Consider the following 21,940-nt stretch of genomic DNA (forward strand, 5'->3'; position numbering starts at 1 on the left):
TTGCAACTATTTATTTTTAACATAGTGTTCTTCTTCTTATTATTATTATTAATTAAATTAATATAATGTATTTTATTAAAATGGGGAAGGCCCCGGTGACTTGATGTTCTCTGAAGATAAGCTCACTGTCTTACACTTTGAAAACCCCTGATCTAAACCACACACAAGAGCAGGAAATTATCTTAATTGACACTTTCGTGCAGTCACATCTGACGTTGACAAAAGGGAAAAAGTGGCATTGTGCAAAATCCTCGATGGTCCTTCAGTCGGTTTGAACGCCTCACTAAAAGAAATGTATTTTAAACAGCACTGCAATAAAAGCAAGGCCGTAGGCATGGAGTCAACATTGGGGGGAGGGGGGGGCGAAATCTGCTGGCAAGTCTGAGGGTCCCCCCCTGAAAACTTGTTACGTTTAGTTATGAATATGATTACATTTGTAATATTGCAGGGGATTTTGGCTAATTCTTTGGGCCGCTACCCACACGGTTAGCTGTGTTGCTCATTCCACGAATGCACAATCCTTACAAGTTGTACCTCCTTGTAAAAGTGACTAATCAGGCTTTCCGACGATATAAAATACAATACCAATTGGTATTATTGAAGGGGAGGAATAATCGACCGAAATAACGTTTCCAAACTTTTTTTGAGAAATTTTGATCTAGAAATATAAGACATCATGCTAGCTATGGGCTATCTATGGGCTAACTTGCCAGTCCCATCTGTAAAATCCTCCCAAGATCATCCCTAATGAACTATTTTCCCCGACGTTGTAAACATATTTCGATTAGATGTCCCACGTTTTGATGGTATATGTGCATATTTAAAAGAGTGCCTTTTTCTCTTATTCAGGCCGTCCTCAAAGTGAGCGTAAACTATTAGGCTTGTTTTTTTTTGCATAGTGCCGTGGCCATAGCGGCCGTTAGTTGGACCGGCCGTTTGGGAAATCTCCCGATGGCCAGTCCGACACTGGCGGTAAAGATGGCGTTAATGTAAAGTCCATGGTTATTACATTTGGTCGACACGAGGAGGCGCGGTAATTAAAATCCACTGTTTGCCCTTCCATATCATTGAAAGCGCAAGCAGAGAATGTCTAATATAGGGAGAACTGCCAATCTCGGGAAACTTCTGGGTTCTGAACTGGTTGCAGTTCCACTTTGGTTTCATATGAGGGCGCTCACCAGTGAGTGCAGAATGAATGGAGGTCTATGGAGCTATACCCCTCTAAATCCACTTTTCTCACGATAAAATTTTTTGTCTAGTAATTTGAGTGTTGCATTCGAAAGAGACGCTGTCTCTGGTGTCAATTTTTACTCCTGTGTTACAGCTCAGGGGAACATTTCATTTATATGCATCTGTATGTTTCACTCATTGAACAAATACATTTTAAGTAAGTAAGACTTTATTTATATAGCACATTTCATACAAGAATTGTAGCTCAAGGTGCTTTACATAAAATCAATAAAAACAATAATACAAGTGATAAACAATAAATTAAAAAAAATCCCAATAAGATCTCTGTTCAAGAGAGAAAACAACTTTAAACATGCATCTTAAAAGTAACATATACATTTGGTTCACTCCTGATCTGAATATATAAAACCATACACTCTGTTAACAGATCCTTTCCCCAGGTCAAGAGTATGGGCCGTATTCTCTGTTAACAGATCCTTTGCCTCAGATCAAGAATACAGATTGTTTTACATATTTAAATTATTATTATTTTAATTCTACAGTTTTGTTCGGCTTGACGTAGCGTCCATTATCTGGGTCGTAGGTAGCTTACTTGAGAGAGGTGGCCAGGCGCCTTCCAGCGAGGGGGCCGAGCTTCAGCTCTCAGGCGACACGCCCCCCCAGTCTCGAACAGAGAAGACTGCTGATTTTCTTACGATTTCAAAGCCTAATTTAACATACTTGTCGGTGTTTTTTTTTCATTCGAATTTGGATGGGTAGTTAATAACACATTATTCTGTGGTGTGGTGAACTTGAAACTCGTTTTTAATTCCACTTTACAGGATCTTTAACCCTTGTGTTATCTTCGGGTCATTCTGACCCATCAGTCAATAGGTGCGTTCGACATGACCTGACTTCATGCAGCGCTGCAGCCGGCTGCAGGCGGCTGATTTGAAACAGTGAATTCTGGTTAGACTTTTTGTCCGACTTGAGACTGCGCCGAGGCTAGGTCACTGTGACGTAGCCATCAAAGTACCGTGAGATCGATTCGAGAACTGCCGGCTGTGTAGCGGAGCGCATTTTCTCAAGAGCAACTGCACGGGTTCAAATGACGACACAGCTATTTCATGATTGGCCAGACTCACACACGACAACTTTGACGCGTGTTTTGTAATTATTCCGACACCTTCAGTTTCGCCAACGCTCAAATCCGGACCAAACAGTTTAATTGAATTAAAAATGTGTTGAAGAAAAGGTTTTAGTCCGCCTCTTCACTAACGGAAAGACTAAGTTTAATTATAAATAAAGTAAAGTAAGCAAACAGCGCTTGATCGGCCATGACTGACGTCAACGCAGCAAACCACGAGAAGCTGGAATGTCCGACTTTACAGAGCCGTTTTCAACTCCTCCCCGACTGCAAGCGGCTACTCTTGCCGGTCGTTTCATGCAGCCGCGGTCCATGTCGAACGCACCTATTGTGACCCACCGTCGTATTGCCACAACGTTATCGCATACAAAAAACAAAGTGAACCATTTTATTTTAACCGTCGGGCTGTCTCAGACCCCCCACATCGCAAAGATTAAAAGAAAATGCTTTTTATTTGTTTTTGTATTGGGTAAAGTTGTCGCAACAACGATGGGTCGTTGTGAACCTTCGGGTCATGTGACCCGAAGGCAGCACGAGTGGACAGGCTCTCCGTAGAAGGGCTCCGGCACAAGGCTTGCCAACTATCAACACAAATATGGCGTCTGTTCGCATGAACTCGTATGAACAGTTCGCTGCAAGTTTAGTCTAAGTGTGCTGGGAGAACACTTCCTGGCAAATATTATCGTCTAATCAGCTACTTTATGCTTTCGTTATTACAGGAAAAAAAAGAATATATTGGAAACTAACGGATTAACTTGGGGAAAGAAATCCAAAAGTTGCCTGTATGTCAGTAGCAGTATCGTCTGTACAAGTGAGCTGGTAAGTCAGTGTTGCTATTATAGTTCGCTACTCTAGCTAGGGTAACTTTGACATTAGCTAGAGAGCAGGACCAAACTAGTATACCATGAGTGTAGATGTTTGATAATTTACCAATAGCGTTGATAAGACTCAGCAGGAAAGTGTACCACACTCGATGTACATAACCTTTTCTGGACTTGTATGCATAAGCTAGTGCTAGCTAGCCACCGAGGCTAACAACTTTGTCTCCATAATTAGCTACAGTAGAGCTACTGGTTGCTATCTTGAATGTTTTATCTTTCGGAAATGTTAATGTGAAGAGAGAACATTTAAAAAGGCCCACGTTTTCCCGGGCCTATTTAAAAAGCTTTTAACATCGTGAGTTTAAAGTGTTGAGAAGTCGATGTTGACCTCATTCAGAAGCTGCCTGATGCAACAGTTGATACCCCCACCTCAAGGAGTTTATTAACGTTACGTGCAAAGAAACTGCAGGTGCTTGGGAATAGGTGTGTCAACTAGGTATGTCAGCCATTTAAGATAGCCTACTTAGTGGTGGTTGCGTATTTTGGTCAAAATAACGTAAACGTAACTGAATCTCAACACGAGCTTCCACCTTAAAGGGCGATTGATTGCAAAACCGATTTTACCTTGTCATAGTTGAAAAATGACAGTTTGGTGTGTAAAGTAGTAGGGAGGACAAACCCGTTTGAGCGTTTTTCCTGAAATACGTTTTAATAGTTATTCCTGGGGAAATTATGGAATTAAATTACATATTAACTATACTGAAATACGTGTGCACAATAATATCAACAATATTTGCTCAATTTAGACGTTTTTAAAGGTTTTTAATTTGACCTCTAAGCTACTTCCGTTAATCAGCTGTTTGTGAAAAAGAGGCTAGTTTTACGACAGTGACTTTGGATGTAGCCAACTTTAACATGCTAGCTGATTAGCCAGTACGAGTGAGATATGTAAACAGCTACGTTAACAAACATCTTGTTTGTAAAATATGTAGTCTTAAATACGATGGGAACACATCACATAAACAACTCTAAAACGTCCGACACGCCAAATGTTGTCATTTTTTGTCAAGCGTCCCTGAAACTCAAATTCCGAGTCAGAGTTCCATGAAGCTTTTCATTGCAGTGAATGGGGTGGAGAAGCGTTTCTTCTCTTATCTGTACTCTTTATATTGTCCAGTCGATTTATAATAACATGTTATCAAAAGTGGACCTCTAAATTACTTTTTATTGTCTTTATTCAAATGAATGTAATTTTAATTAAGTTATTCCATTGAAACATAATACATGTAATATAATAATGACACGACTTAAATTTGTTCAAGAACAACAATGTTTAATATGCATATTTAATAGGAAACCTAACTCATTTTCCAGAGGGAATCAAAAAACCAGTTAACCCATTTTAGCCAATATGGGATACTGGAAAATTATTCCCCGACCCCTAGCAAAAAGGCGATCGAGCAAGCTCCTGGAAAATGTGTAGCTAATTGAAGGCACGTTCATCTGAAAAAGAGAGAGGAAAAAGTGCACATTTGTAACAAATACTTATTGACAATAAGTTACTTATAAACATATTTATGAAAACTTCATTTTACTATACAACCTCACTGCAAACGGAATGTGCTGCTGCTGTTTCATTTTCTCTTCATACCTGAAATTAGAAATACATAAATTATTAAATATCAATATCAAACCTGATCAACAGCCTTATTATATAGCTATATAAACATCCTATAAGAGATAAGAATATATGCAGAGGGAACTATTTACATCAGAAATCTTACATGAAAGAAAAAGATTATATTAGATACACAATAGTTACAAATAATTATACAGCTATCTTCAACCTAAAAGAAAAGATTAATATTAGAAGATACACAATAACTACTAATTATAGCCAATGCCCTACTCTATACTGTTGGCTTTTAAAGCCCGCTCAACAGTCTAACTGCCAATGCCCTACTCTATACTGTTGGCTTTTAAATCCCGCTCAACAGTCTGCCAATGCCGTACTCTATACTGTTGGCTTTTAAATCCCGCTCAACAGTCTGCCAATGCCCTACTCTATACTGTTGGCTTTTAAATCCAGCTCAACAGCCTTGCTTTACAACCTATGTAAATCTGACTTCATGATTTAAATAATCATCTAAAAGAGGACATTCGTAAACCCCCTCCTCTTCGTCCTCACCCTCGTACTCTACAACAAGTAAACTACCTGTGCTACAGCCCACTACTCTACCTGGATACCAGCACTCCAACCCATCATCACTATCTATGTACATGTGCTTTATTGTCCTGCCTATCATGTCTGCAGCACTGACAGACAACAACTCCACATACCCCTCCTGAAAATCGGACCATAAATCAAACCACCAGTCTCTTTTCCCCATCGTATCTTACATGGGAAATGGTCTTACCATTGACCTCCTTTTCCCCTATAACTGTGGCTCTGTACCAGACTTTAGTCCCATCTTCATCAAACCCATGTCTGATGATTTTACCAGGGAGCTGGTCTGCCGACTGCACATCAGGTACTATGACCTTTGAGAGCCCCCCCCTCTTCCTACCTGAATCCCGAACAAGTGCCTGCTGCTTCTCAGCAAGGCGTATAAATTCAGCCTTTGCCTCTGCAAAAACATGTGCTGATGCACACCCATACTGCCTATCCTCAGTGTCCTCCAACTCTAGAGGTGCCTGAACTACACTCCTAAGATTCCTAGTGAGAGTCTCTAAAGGCAATCTTCTCCTGTCCTTACTTAGATTGAAGACACCATTCTCATTTTTCATCCCTAGTACCACCCGTCTAAACCTCAACTGTGCTGATACAGCTAACAGTTTGGATCTCTCACCTAAACTCTCTAGTTGCTCATTTATTTCATCTAAAGTTGTCCACAAGCCCCCATACTTACCGATCTCCAATGTCAGCTTTTGCTTTGTGGCAACATCCCTAACTTCCCTCTCTCTCTCTTTGACCCTAGACGCCTGCAAAATTCTAAGTCTCTCATCCCTAATGGCTTGAGCACGCTCACAGAAAACGGCTCTCTGTTCTTGCACTGATGCTCTAGCTACAGACAACACCTGTGCTTTCCTGTCTCTATCTAACCCTGACAGCCATTCCCAAGACCGATTATGCTTGAAAAGCATCATGCCCTCTAGTGTGTTGACCTTTGCCCTAGCTTTCTCTCGAAGAAGCCTATCAAAAACCCCAAAGTCGCGCTCACAACTGACATTGGTTTTAGGTGCTGAGGCAAGTTGGGCAACCAATTCCTCAGACACATCTGCATAGCGTCCATGCACTAAGTGGTCCGCTAGCATGCTGCTACACACCTTAAACAGGCTGGCTAAAACTATCTCGACAGCCTGCACTGTCAAACCATCAAAATCTATGTCAGTCTTTCTAGTCAAACACTTTAAAACAGGACTATCATGGACAGCTATGTCCTCAAAGAGAGTCACTTCCCCTGTAAGAAGTGAAGCTCCATCCACCTGCCACTCTCTAAGCTTTCTGACAAGCTCCTGATACCTGCCATTCATTACCAGCACATTTTCCTTCCTAGAAAGTGCCTCCCACACAGGATCAACAACTAACTTCCCTACAAGCCCCAAGGAATATAAAAACGCGCCTTTTTCCGAGTATGAACATACTTTTTTTTTTTTATAGTAAACCTTGCAAGATACAAGTATACTCAAAATACAAATGTTATATGAAGCCCAATGTACCAAAAACGTCAAAACGCAACCATGTCATGCCACTTAGGCACTGTAAAACTAAAACAAAGCCAGTTATAACATCAGTCTGTCGTGGGCATTCCAAGCTAGGTAGCTAGCTACTGTCAGAATTCAGTAAATCACAGGCACTCCTCGGACTTAAGCTCGATTATAAAAAAACCCCAGCTGGGAAATGTTAGAGGTTTTCACAGTCCTGTAGAGGAGACCTTCATGAACAGAATGACATCAAATTGAGGCTGTGGCATTGAAGTTCAGGTTAGTAGCCAATGGCTCAAAGTACTCTCAGCCCATTACAGACGTCTTAAAATGGGAAAACCTCTGTGCCACATACGGGATGGTATTGGCACAGGGATTGGCTCTAATTTGAGTGACAGGTTGATTCACCAATTGAAAAACTCATCTGGGAATTTTGATTTTTGTAAGGGGAGGGCCGAGATTTTACTGTCGCCGTTTGGCTTCCTAAACAGCAATAGAATTACAAGTTTCTCTAAACCACGTCGCGTACAGCATAACAGTGAGCTACACTGGCTTAAAACTACAGGTATATAATGATGATTGTACCCATTAACTGTTTACTAGTAATATTATCTCATAACAAATCATAAAACGTTCATTGATATGTGAGCCATGTTTATTATTTTAACGATTGAAAACGGATGTATCACAGACCGCTATCGTATATGTCGTCCAACAGAGGCTAATTATGCTAACGTCTCAGTCAACAAGCAAAAATTGACTACTGTTTTCGAAAGTAAATGTACTAATAATATCATCGTACATCGTATTGTACATTAAATCTCACAAGTGTTTTTTATGACAATTTTAAATGAGCAATAAGTTCAGTTTAGCATTTGTTGACGCTTGGAACTCCGTTGTGATTACATTGAGAGCAGAACGTTTGTCCTCCCTAAAAGTAGACATACAGTGAACCTCAAAGTCCATTGAAACCTCTTTCGTATCAAAATTTCACTTTTTGAAACTGCAACTTGCAAACGCTAGCTGTGCAAGTTTGTCACGCCCCAGAATTTACATTTACCCGACCTCTGGTTTTCTGGTCCAGGAACATAAACGGAGGTCGCGTAGATCTCCGACACTTTTATACCTAGCTGCGCGCTGCTCTGTACTTTCACAGGAATTACACATAAGAAAGTTAATACGTTTTCAAGATATTGAAAATGGAGCACGTAAATGCAGTGTTCCAGGCTTTACCGGGAATCCCGACACTTTTCACCTTCTTCCCAAAGAATGAGACACTAGACAGGCATGGCTGATGTTTATCTATGGTAATATCCCTATTAAGTACGACGCTGAAGTATTAATTTGCTCGGACCATGTCACCGAGGAGAGTTTTGAAAACCTGGTACAATGTAAAGCAGCATTTGCTATGAAGCTGTTGCTGAAAATAGGTTCTGTTCCGACCTTAGGTTCATCACAACCGCAAGCTGTCTGATGTTGTCGCTAACAGTTATTAGCAATGCTAACCTATCCTGCCTGTATCTAGCATCGGTAGAATGTGTGATGATTTAGTTTATTGGCAATGGGGCTAACGTTATTTCTTGTTCCTGACTGTGTTTCATTCAAATAAATAACCCGTGTTGTCATGTAAATCTACAATTCAAGATGCATGTTTGTCCAGATCTATTTTTCAGCAAGATAGCTAGAGCTAACTGAAGCTGAGTTGAATCACGATAGTTTGTTTGCTTAGCTGTAGTGCTAACGTTACCCACCTAAGTCGATCCTGTTTGCTTTGACAACAGAAGTGAAAACAACTAACATAATCATTGGGTGTGCTTTGCCTTCGGCAAGGGCACAACCTTTGTTCTCTATCATATATAATTGGGTGTGCTTTGCCTTCGGCAAGGGCACAACCTTTGTTCTCTCACATATATATTTATTATTTTGAGAATGCTGTTCAGCATTCTCACTATTGTTTTTCAACTTCTTAGTTCTTCCACCGTTTTTTGGCCTTTAACCAGTCCTGCATACTTTCACCGATTCCTACAATTTTTGTATCAAAACGTTCAGCTCCTTCAGGAGATGTTGGCTATGACTTTTGGTATTTCTCACTTTTATACTTTTTAAGACATTAAGGTTTTTGTGCAAATTATTCTCCCATTAAAAGTAATGGTAAATCCTTTCAAATCATTAAAAAGCTTCCTCCTCTTTCAAACGTAACTACTTCAGCCTACTTTCAGCTAGAGACACCATTCAACCTTTTAAAATGTTCACAATACATTCAGCTATTCCCAAATGATTCAGCTTTTTCAAATATTCAGCCAATTTTGAATTATGACAGTTTGAAATACATTAAAATGTTTGCTCCTTCTTGATTTTTATGAATGAGCAGCAAGCGGAGTGGCACACTGCTGCCTGCTCTTTTTCTGATATTCAACTAAATTGTCAAACAAATTCCTCTAACATTCATATAGTTTAACTTACAGAAACAAGTTATACCTTAAAATGTAGGAAAAATTGGCCTCTCAGCCAATGTGACTACTAAAGAGCTCACATTTACAGATTTTCAGCTATGAGCCTTGAAGCGAGAGCAGCCTTTCAAATTCTCTCACTAACTTCAATGGAGAGGTGGGTAAAATCCGTCAGAGAAAGCAAGAAGGAAGACGATTTCGAAACTGCCGGTAGAGACATATTTCTGACCGCACAGACATATAATGGACATCTCTAGTTTCGACAGTCTTGGGTCTCGGAAAATATCCTCATTTTATTGATTGGAAGTGTAGTTTTGCGTCTAGGTCAACTTGTTTGAGGTGTGGATGCTAGGTAAATGTTGGTTTTTCTCTGCCTAGCTCGTTAGCTATCACAGCTGCGCCATCACCGTGGCAACCAAACAGACACGCACCATGAACATTTTTGAAACTGCCAAAGGTCTTGGAATGAAATATACGTAATTATGTGGGCAATGTAGAACAGCGGACAGATTCGATATTTGATCTTTTGTTAGTTATGGCCATTCTAGTGACGCTACTGTCATCATGGCTGCTAATAGAACGGCGAAACCAGGTCACATACGGTCTAATAACTATTATTCATTACCTAGCTACAAACAAATGCTTCGTAACTGAAGAGTATTTACTTTTTATTGGCGATGTTGACAACAGAGGTTAAGGAACTTGTCTTTAATCAAAAGATGGTGTCCGTTTTCAATTTGAAGCAGTAGATCTAGCTTATGTAGTAAATTTTCCATTGCATCCTCTCTCTAGCTTCACGCCTTCGGTTATTATTCAAGCCTACGGTGTTAATACAGTCTGTAAAAATACCACTTTGACACACTTGCAAGAAATGATCCGCTGGTTAGATGTAGCATGATCTTATTATTTAAGTATAAAAAACTCACCATGGACAACGACAACATTGGCAACCCTGCACTATGAATTATTATTTTGATGTCATCTTAAATTAAGTGTCTGAACAGGACTGGGTGTGCAGGCACACATGATTAGTTTCTCCTCCGTCTTGAACCTGAAACCTAGATTCTAGGTTAGAAATGTTGCCAGTCTGTTGCCAATGACCAACGGTCGCTACGTTTTTCCAGCAAGTTCAAGTCATTCCAGTGTTGTCCTTTTACCTTCAAATTCGTTCAACCCAAACTTCAGCAACTGGTTTTCTGCTAAATTTTCACATTTTCCTGCAGCTCATCTTTCTGAATTTTTGCCCTTATTGTTTTGCATTTTTCTTCTTCTTTTCTTTTCTTTTCTTCTGTTTTTTGCCTTCATCTTGCTCCAGGTCCTTTCAAAAATACCTTTCACAGCAGTACCTTCCAACTGCCAGTACTTTTGCATTTGTCTTCTCTATTCTTCTGTTTTCTGCCTTCATCTTGCTGCAGGTCCTTTCTAACATACATTTCAGGCCTTTTGAAACTCCAGCAAATAATTTTCAGCTAAATTTTCAAATTCTTCAGAATTATTTCTTTTTGCATTTTTCTTTTTTCTGTAGTTTTATACCTTCGTCCAAGTCCAGCCCCTTTCAAAAATACCTTTCGGGCGCTTTGAAGCTTCAGCTTAAAACTTTCTACTAAATTTTCACTATTTTCAGCTTTTTTAGCATGGTCAGCTATCCCCATTCAGGTTTTCAGCATTCTCACTGCTTTTTCGCAGGAACAGCTTTTTCTAGTTATTATTTATTTATGCCCCCCTAAGTCTCAGTCAATATTTGGACTACATAGACAACCTAGGTGTCAAAAGTTTAGTTTTGGTAGCGATTGAGTTGCTTGTATTTGTATTTACCCTCCGTTGCATGGTTTAGGCTCAAGTTAAGTTTTTGTGGCGAAAAGTGAAGCTAACGGTGGCTAATTTGCTAGCCACAGTCACTGACGTTACTAACGTCACTACGTCACGAAAACACGCGTGACTAACTGTAGCAGAACATTCGTTTTGCATCTGTTAACTTGGGGGATAGCTAGGCTAACTATAGCTTTACTGCAAGGCAGCTGCAGAAACGCCACAAGCAAAGAGGCCAGGGTGATAACTATTTACTCATTTTACTTTGTGATGTGAAACACAATTGTGAAATGTAATGTACAATATTAGCTGATATTATTAAGGAAGTATGCCCACATCTACTCTCGGAAACGGTAGTCTACTATTTCACTGAAGCATTAGCATCATGACATTAGCCTCTGTTGCCCAGGCAACACATACCACAGTGGTCTTTGATGCATCTGTTTTCAATCGTTAAGATAAACATTCCTCACAAATACATTTTCGTTGTAGGATTTATTATGACATTACATTACAAGTAAACGATTTGTTTGTGAAATTATCATTACCTGTGGTTTCAAACCAGTGTTGCTCACTGCAACGCTGTAGCCTACGCGAGACACACTACAAAAACATCTACACAGCTGTTTAGGAAGTCAAACGGCGACAACATGTTCGGCACTCCCCTTACTTAAATCAAAAGTATTTCAATAGGTGAAACTATCTGACTACTAACCTGAACTTCATTGCCACAGCCTAAACGTTGTCAATCTGTTCATGAAAATAATTAATTTCAGCGTAAACCGTACAACGGAACGTTAAATCCAATTCAACCAACGTAATAGCTACCTAGACGAACACAGCAGTAGTCTAGTACTGTAGTAGTACAATTTACCGGGGCAGCTTCTCCACACAGGGCTATATCGCATTTTGCGTTGTTACTGACAATGATCGCTACCAGTGAGCTTTTTATGAATGAGCGATTTTCCACTAATGAAATGTCAAGCTTATTTACGTTTTTGGGGGCATATTTTCAGTTAGCAGATGGTACTGTTTAAATCGCGATTCCATCTTCTACTGCCGGGTAATGTCGTAGAATAATCTTCAAAGGGGGTTCTTTATTAATGAATGAATGCAATATGAGTAGGCTAAATGCCTGAAAATATCACGAGAAGGGAAAAACTTAAAAGGACGTTTAAGTCATAGAGATTAGGTCAATTTTTACACCGGTCTGCCAAATGTATTCGTTTTGATTCAACTATGAGGCTGCCTCTTGCAGGGGAAATGAGAAGACATCTATTTCATTCTACACTTCACTCGTATTTTGAGTTGTAAATGAGCAGCAAAAAAAATATGCTTTTAAATCTATGTAATCTTTATAAATAATATAAAATATACAGAAATATCAGTTGTAAAAATGGCATTAAAAAACTGACCCCTGTGCAACCGACGCAAGCAAGCACACCCTACAATTTCCCCAGAAATTGTATCCTCTCTAGTTTCAAATGATATCTAGTCAATCTGTTGAAAACAGTGTTGTGTAGACACAATAGATTCATTTGTAAGTTTTTATTTCAAATCTCCACCTTCGATGTTTCAGTGTTGGCCGTGTTACATCTTTGCTCCGCAGCTTCACTCATTGTAAACCAACCAATCAGCATGCAGCTCATCTGTATATTCATGAGCATACCATAAAAGGAGAAAACCTCTTGTTTTATTCCAGGGCTATTTCACAGGATGCATCAGGGCTCATAGAACAGCACCCGGGCCATTTTCAGCACAACCAATGTTACATACCCTATTCAGAGACTTTAAGGAACAGTGTGAAATACCCAAAAAACCCAGTCAATCACCCCTTTAAAACCATTCAGTTACCGTTCCATTCATCTGCACCTCAAGTCAACTAATTGATCGTGATACTACTTTTATCTACCTGTTTATTTGCATACTTTGTGCACTGTTTGGAGTCATTTTACTGAATTCTGTAAATCTTTGTGCATAAACTGTTAAATGGTAAATGTTATGAATTGCTTCTTTATCTTAGCAGAACTCAAAACTCTTTACATTTTTGCTTCACATTCACACACACAATCAAACACTGACGGCGACAGAGCTGCCATGCAAGGCCCATCAGGATCAACTTGGGGTTCAGCGTCTTGTTCAAGGACACATGGCCAGGAGTAGGGGTGGACGGTATGAATTTGCCCTACAATATGAATTTTGACTATACTGTGCTAACCGCTGTAGAGCCTTCTAGAAATACGATTTGTCAAAGCCCCATTATCACCAGGCATGGCATAAAATGACCGTACTGAAGTTTAATGCAAACACCGCAAGCAATCTTCCGCAGTCTACGCAAACATCATAAGCTATTTTACACAAACTCATAACGGATGAGTAGGGATGAGTATTGATAAGATTTTAACAATTCCGATTCCTTATCAATTCCTGCTTATCGATTCGATTCTCTTATCGATTCTTATTGGGCAAGGGGGGGGGGGGAAAGAGCAGAAATGGGTTTATTTACATTCATTTTCTTTTACAGTTAGATCCATAAATATTTGGACATTTACATTTAGTCATTTTTTTTTTTTACATTGACACAATTTTCATCATTTTGGCTCTGTATACCACCACAATGGTTTTGAAATGAAACAATCAAGATATGCTTTAAGTGCAGACTTTCAGCTTTAATTTCAGGGTATTTACATCCAAATCAGGTGAACGGTGTGGCATTACAACACATTTTATATGTGCCCCCCCCTTTTTAAGGGACCAAAAATAATTGGACAAACTAACATAATCATAAATCTAATTGTCACTTTTAATACTTGGTTGCAAATCCTTTGCAGTCAATGACAGCCTGAAGTCTGGAACCCATAGACATCACCAGACGCTGGGTTTCGTCCCTTGTGATGCTCTGCCAGGCCTCTACTTCAACTGTCTTCAGTTCCTGCTTGTTCTTGGGGCATTTTCCCTTCAGTTTTGTCTTTAGCAAGTGAAATGCATGCCAATTGGATTTAGGTCAGGTGATTGACTTGGCCATTGCAGAACATTCCACTTCTTTGCCTTAAAAAACTCTTTGGTTGCTTTCGCAGTATGCTTTGGGTCATTGTCCATCTGCACTGTGAAGCGCCGTCCTATGAGTTCTGAAGCATTTGGCTGAATCTGAGCAGATAATATTGCCCGAAACACTTCAGAATTCATCCTACTGCTTTTGTCAGCAGTCACAGCATCGATAAATACAAGGGAACCAGTTCCATTGGCAGCCATACATGCCCACGCCATAACACTACCTCCACCATGCTTCACTGATGAGGTGGTATGCTTTGGATCGTGAGCAGTTCCTTCCCTTCTCCATACTCTTCTCTTCCCATCATTCTGGTACAAGTTGATCTTGGTCTCATCTGTCCATAGGATGTTGTTCCAGAACTGTACAGGCTCTTTTAGATGTTTTTTGGCAAACTCTAATCTGGTCTTCCTGTTTGTGAGACTCAACAATTGTTTACATCTTGTGGTGAACCCTCTGTATTTACTCTGGTGAAGTCTTCTCTTAATTGTTGACTTTGACACAGATACGCCTACCTCCTGGAGAGTGTTCTTGATCTGGCCAACTGTTGTGAAGGGGTTTTTCTTCACCAGGGAAAGAATTCTTCTGTCATCCACCACAGTTGTTTTCCGTGGTCTTCCGGGTCTTTTGGTGTTGCTGAGCTCACCAGTGCGTTCTTTCTTTTTAAGAATGTACCAAACAGTTGATTTGGCCACACCTAATGTTTTTGCTATCTCTCTGATAGGCTGAAAAATCAAAACAAACCTAACGATGGCTTGCTTCACTGATGGTGACAGCTCTTTGGACTTCATATTGAGAGTTGACAGCAACAGATTCCAAACACAAATACCATACTTGAAATGAACTCTAGACCTTTTATCTGCTCCTTGTCAATGAAATAACGAACTCCCTTTATGAGGGAATAACATACACCTGGCCATGGAACAGCTGAGCAGCCAATTGTCCAATTATTTTTGGTCCCTTAAAAAGGGTGGGGCCACATGTCAAATGTGTTGTAATTCATACACCGTTCACCTGATTTGGATGTAAATACCCTGAAATTAAAGCTGAAAGTCTGCACTTAAAGCACATCTTGATTGTTTCATTTCACATTTACATTACATTTACATTTAGTCATTTAGCAGACGCTCTTATCCAGAGCGACTTACAGTAAGTACAGGGACATTCTCCCGAGGCAAGTAGGGTGAAGTGCCTTGCCCAAGGACACAACGTCATTGGCAGAGCCGGGGATCGAACCAGCAACCTTCTGATTACCAGCCTGATTCTTTAACCGCTCAGCCACCTGACTCCCCCATTTCAAATCCATTGTGGTGGTATACAGAGCCAAAATGATGAAAATGGTGTCAATGTCCAAATATTTATGGACCTAACTGTATATAATTTCTATAATGCTGCACACCATATACAGTATGTATACACATTTACATGTTTCTGTTGCTCTTCTTCTACACTTCTATTAGCTACGCTAGCTTAGCTATAGAATCTTCAATTTTCAGCCAAGGTCAAATCATATAATATGACAGTGTCAAACATCGGCCATTCTGTTAAACAATTAAAATGCTAAGTTTAATAATGGCTTAACATGACAACGCGAACGTTTGCTGATAACACACGCCCTCCGATAATTAACGTGAAGTGATCAATAATGGGAGACGAAAGCCGGAGCTAAAGTGTATTCTTTAAACGACAGAAGATAACTTGATCGACTACACGCAATAAAGTCAAATTGCTTCACACTGTGACAAGTGGTTGTGATCACTTTTGAGGAGTTTAGCTTTACCTTGGATAGTTAGGCTAGAGATGAAGCGCAAACGTTAGCTGCGCTGCTGCATGCATCGAACACATGACATTCCAGTAACTTCATTCCATGCTGTGTGTTCAAATGCTTCTTCATATTTGTTGTATTTCCTCCCTTCGACAAAATAGACTTTTTTACATGCGTTACAAGTGGTGTTGTTGTAATTTTGTCGTGTGAAATACAACCAAACTTTAGAACGCTTTTGCCTAGTTGCCATGTTTGCTGCAGTCAGAATAAACTATAAAAGTTAGCGCATGCGCAACGGCACAGAGAACCGTTAGCAGAATCGTTAAAGAATTTGGCTGACGATTCAAAGGAATCGATTTACTGGGAACCGGTTCTCGATACCCATCCCTACTCATAACCAGTCTATTGCACAGATGGAAGAGAGTCATGCTTCGGGCAAAATGTTGCCTTCCATTCATTTTCAATGGAGGTCACAGGCCCTGCAAGGTAGTATGAGATAGCTGGCAACGCTAGCCAGGAGAACAGGCTGCCTAGCAAGAGAAGAAAACCCTATTTCATGTGTTTTATTAGGGCATTTGTGGACAATCAATGTTAGTATGTTGCTAGTTGAAACGAAACTAGATAGCACAGCAATTTATGAAAGGAAGTAAATTATATTCCCAGAACCACACAGAGCCGCTCGCGAGGAGTAGGCTAATTCACATGAATTTAGTCGCTGCCAGTGGATCGGCAGCCCTAGTGTACTAAGCGACAGGCAATCAGGTGAAGATAACGAGGGCAACGCTGCACAATCTTCAGTCGCAGATTAATTGTACTGAGGCGACAAGAAGCGAATTGCCTGTGTGTGCGAAAACAGCTATATCTCGCGCATCAGTTTTTCTGAAATTGTGTATTTAGTCATTCTTTTAGGGAGGGCGGGTGGTCGTCCAAAACAGTGGGAGGGAAAACACTGTTCTGAAGACCAATTTACCTTGATTAGAATAAAAAGTAGCTTCATGCAAAAGTTAACTGGTTCAATATTGATAATTTTTCCTTCTGTATAAAAAAAAAAAAAAAAAGGTTCATCATACATTAATCATATAGCTACAGATGTTATTGTTGCTGTATATTTAGGCAATTGATATGTTATTGTTGCATTTTCTTTCTTTTCACTGTGCTTGTTAAATTATATGTGGTTACTTAGAGATGTGGCTATACAGATAGTTCCTTGACTCGACCACCAAAGTACCCTGTGCACTTTTGAACCATAATTTTCAATTAATTTATTTTCATGTTGCTTTGGATAAAGATTTACAGACACTGTTAATGCATTCTCACTTTTTCACAGGCAGTGAAAGCCATGATTGAAGACAAGGGTCACCATGTGACTGACTACTTTGTGGTGGCTGGGCTAACTGACAAATCCACACCCCTGGAACAGGACCTGTCAGACACAAAGTCTGGCGGAACCAAAGCTCCAATTACAGACCTAGCAGTCATTAACAAGTCAGCTGGTGAGACAGTGCCAGAAGGGTTCACCTGCATTGATAGCACCTACAGTGGGCAGCAAGCCAACCTCAACCATGGAAGCCTCAAAAGCCCGGATCTATTCTTATGCTACAAGAGGGGCCGTGGGAAGCCACCACTTATTGATATTGGGTAAGCATGTTGTTTCTGAGTTGTTTTGGGGCAGTCCAATTGTTTTCGATTGTCACACTATTGTTTTGATTTGTTTTATTATTATTCTGCCATGGGAGTCTAAGGCCATAGAATTGTATGGTAAAAAGTATTTATATTTGGCACACTCATTGGGGACAGTCTCCTGATCCTTTTCACCAAGTTCCATGTCTTCACTTGAGCACTCTAGTGCCACTAATGGTTCAAAGTTGGAGGTGCGTTAATGCATGTAACTTTTGAATGAAGTATCATTGGATTCCTTGGATCAAGACGATTTGATTGCACTCTATGACGTTGTTTCCGTTATGAAAGTTTTTCCGCCATTTTTAATTTTCCGAAAAACTACAAGATTGGCAGTGTTTCCTCTAGGATAATTTTTGCTGTGGGGGCATGTCTGTCCGAAACAATGCCAATGCCAATTAATAATTGATTATTGTAGCCTAAATGGTCATTAGCCGAGCCTATCGATTAAGGTAGGCCACTCGGAAGCATACACACTGTCTGCTTCATTTGATCTTGATAGGCTTAGCATTCTGTAGCAAATAATAACAATATACCAACTATTTATTAATTAAAACTACTTCAGCATTATAATGCACCTAAAATACAAACGTGAGCAAGGGCAGCAATTGCTATCGAATCGACGTGCAATTTTGCTAGCAGGGGAAGAATACAAACAACGACTATCACCAGTTAACTTAAATTTGCAAGAACTATAGACTAATACAATAACAGGCTTAAATGAACTGACAACATAAGTTACGACTTACAGTTTTCAAGGACGCACACACGCAATCTCAACTGCGCTGTGAAGCGCGTGTCCGTGCTATTCTCCGATATGCACTCTAACAATCACTGCTGATAGATGGCCTAAAATTTTGTACAGCCCTATTTCTGATACCGTGTTGGCAGAAATTTAGACATTCAACATAGCGGAAACACTGATTGGTCTTTTCTGATGTGGCATACCAAGTCGAAAGATATAAAATATTTCAATATGTCCTCCTAGGCCGTTGCTCTGATTTTCACGAAAATCTAATCAGATCATCTTCAGAGCACCCGACAAACATTTATGAAATTCTAGTTGACGTGCAAACGATTTTGAAGAGCACGCCAAAGTGGACGTGAGGCTATACCTCGAGGCTATACAGATACGAAACATGGTGCCATCTCAAGCATGACTTGAGGGTACGTGCACAGTTTTGGCACACCGCCACCTACTGGTCAGGAAATGCGACAAAAGGCTGTTTTTGCTTATAACTTCTGAACAGTTTGACCAAAAATCACAAGAATGGTCTGTTCTGATTATATGTGGCATACAAAGTCAAAGAATAAAGACAAATCCCGTGTCTGCCATTTTGAAAAATTCCAGGACCTTGCTTTCTTGACTTCCTAAATATATGTGTTTTATCACCCAGTGTTTTTAAATTTTCCAAATCACAACGGGAAAAGCTAATTTAAGGCTATTTTACTCCTATTTACTGTTAAATAGCTGCCAGGTGTGCAGTCGGCCATTGTCTTTCCTGCATTCCAAGGCTGCAATTCTCTTCTATCCGCATATGTCGTAAGGGCTCCCGTATGCAGTCTTCTGTTATTCAGACAAAGTTTAAAATTCATAGTTTAAAATATATAGTATATATGTGTAGTTTATGGGTCAATGACGTATAAGGATTTTCAACAGGCCAATTTTAAAATACAATAAATATGATGTTTTAATTGCATTTGTTCAAACATTAACAATGTTGTGTATATATGGATTTATATAAAACAATTATTTAAACTAATTTGAGTGTTTTTTCATGTTCATGAATTGGCCATGACCTTTAAAAATGTCATGTGGTGCAACCGTGAAATATTTAAAAAATGTACATATTTCCGTAACCTATTTACATTTATTTTACAAGTTCTCAGGAATATGAAGTCTGTAGAAATTATCAGTATTTCTTCTGAAATTCTATAGTTGTTGATATTTGTTTTTGTTCTATAACATCAGTCACCTACCTACATGTAGGTAACATGCACATTTTTCCTGTGAATTGCACAAAACTGAAAAATGTCTAAACAATATAATTCCCTTAAGCATACTCGCTCAGAGAGTAATATTTTAGCCTCAGAAATTACATATTGCATTTTCTTTTTAATACAGTTATTGCCATTTCTGGTCGCACCACATGATGTGTGGTCGCACCAAATGATGGGGCAACCATATATTGTCAAAAATCTATAGATTAGGAAGAAATAAGTTGCATGCAAAATCTAAAACAGATTTGTAATCAAATCTAACTTTTTTCAGTGAAAGCAAACATTTCATTTTCATTTCCACAACATACCATTTTCGTAAAAAAAAAATCACAAACCGCTTAAGAGAATAGACCATTCATGGCATTTTGTAAACATTTCATGAAAGATTCAAAGAACAACAAAGATTGTTGGAATGAACTACCCTGGAAATCCAGAGTTCTCACGAGAGCACAATTAGAATTTGCTCAGTGAGTCACTCTGGCAATGAGTAATGATGCTCATTACCCATGCCCTTGGAGCCGAGCTTCACCAATCACATTGGTGTATCTGATAGGCGGGCGGGCCAGAGGCAAGCTAAACAGATGACAACAGCGCTGCGATGTCGAAGTCTGGAATCAGTCAGTAAACATTGGTTGTAGTGTTATCCAATTGTGTGCAGTGATATTTTCAAATGCATGCTTGGTGCTGCCCCTCGATTTGGGCCATTTTCATTACTCATAGCCAGACCCTTAATCTTTCGGATTTGGGTCTGGATTTCCAGGCAAGGTACTCTGCTCTTTGCCTGGCTCCACCCTCCTACGTACTTCCGCTCAATTTTAATTTTCCTTCATTACTCCATCTGGGTTTGCAGTATATTAGCCGGTTTTCTCCGCCCAGATTTTTGGCGGTCGAATCAGCGAACAGAGGGAGTGACTGAGAACGATGACGTTGAGTTTGTGTGCTAGTTTGAGTTGGCAACGCTTCCGAATATCCAGAAGTTAAAGCCGGAGCAAGAACAATTGGAGTTTTGTTGGTGGCCATGATGTTGTGGCCCTCCTCCCCACGGGGTTTTCGATTTTCCAGCTTGCTCCGTTAGTGGTGAAGGAGTTGGCTAAGGCGAACATTAGCTATTGATTATGGCAGATCCAGAGTGGCTCTGGGCAGATCCAATAGTTTTAATCTTCAACAGAGTACCCGCCTTCAAGAAAGTTAACACTTGTCAATGGGGAGAGCCCAGACTGTACAAATGAAATGTATGGGAGTCTGGTAGGACCAGGCTACTCTGCTCTTGCTGCAGGGTCGGAATTGACGCGTTCCCCGTTTACTTTACTTGGCATCGGCATCTGATAAAATGGATTAAAATAATATGTTATAAGTATGGTTTATATTTGTATTTCTCATTATATTGTACAAATACTAATCATAAACCATTCTCTGAAATAAATCTGAAAAGCTTTAAAATCTTGTTTATAGAATATTAAAATGAAATATAGCTGCAAGCAGCAATGAGGTGGCCAAGCAGTCAAATGACCCATAAAACATGTTAGGCATCCTCAGAAGAGGGTTACGACTACACGCAACAAGTTTGGTGTGAATCCATGAAAGATTTGCTGAGATACGACCCAACTTCCTGTTTGCTGGCTTAACGGCACATTTTGATTGGCCGTACCGGGAAAACGGTTTTGAAAATCCCAAAAACATATGATGGCTTTTGTGAGGCTTGGTCTAAAAATGATCTCTGCCAAATTTGGTGAAGATTGGAAAACATTTTCAGTAATTCAAAATGGAAAAGTAGCCTCAACTTTCCTTGACCTTAGCTACGGCACTAATGCTGAAGGCTCGCTGATATAGCTGTCGGTCTTACTAGAACGCCGTAGGTATGCATCGTTGCTAACGTGTGGTGACGTTGTGATTGTGCTTATGTGAGAAAGACGGAGAGACGGAGGGAGAGCAGGGAAAGGAAATGCAGCTGAACGAATACGCTGCGTGTTTTTACCTAAATAGTGTAAAAAAAAAAAAAAGTGTTTTTTGACGAAACACAATATGTGGCGGCCGGTGTTGATTCTGTAGCGCACCGCCACAAATCAGTCTATGTGTGGGAAACACTGGGCTGCCATGGGAGTCTATGGCAGCCAAAAATACACCAAAATACCATCATTCTACACCGAGTAGTCTAATATCAAGTTAGCGGTTTACACTAATTATAGCAGAGATACCTATGGAAAAGTTATCTAGTATAATTATAACAAGCACACAGAACTGAGTGATGAACTGCTGGCGGCGGTGGATGGTCCAGGTGCGACCGGAGGATGAACGGCCGGGGGGGCGATGCTTGGTATGGCTTCGCGCTGCAAGAGAAGCCGTGTG

The 21,940-nt window shown here is 39.9% G+C and overlaps 1 protein-coding gene across 8 annotated transcripts in view; it reads left to right on the forward strand.

Annotated features, from left to right (window-relative positions):
• Window positions 1-2,911: 2,911 nt before the first annotated feature.
• The window catches only part of dennd4c (DENN/MADD domain containing 4C), a 173,142-nt gene continuing 154,113 nt past the window's right edge, over window positions 2,912-21,940 (forward strand). For 7 of the 8 annotated variants that reach the window (XM_067261180.1, XM_067261185.1, XM_067261182.1 and 4 more), the window contains exons 1-2: window positions 2,912-3,136; window positions 17,244-17,554. In XM_067261180.1, the coding sequence (XP_067117281.1) occupies window positions 17,256-17,554 (299 nt within the window). In that variant the 5' untranslated portion in view covers window positions 2,912-3,136; window positions 17,244-17,255. Of the gene's footprint in view, window positions 3,137-13,223; window positions 13,275-17,243; window positions 17,555-21,940 lie in introns of those variants that run through there. The other variant, XM_067261181.1, reaches the window with a different exon arrangement.

The sequence above is a fragment of the Osmerus mordax genome, chromosome 23, assembly GCF_038355195.1.
Source record: "Osmerus mordax isolate fOsmMor3 chromosome 23, fOsmMor3.pri, whole genome shotgun sequence".
Classification (NCBI taxonomy): Eukaryota; Metazoa; Chordata; class Actinopteri; order Osmeriformes; family Osmeridae; genus Osmerus; species Osmerus mordax.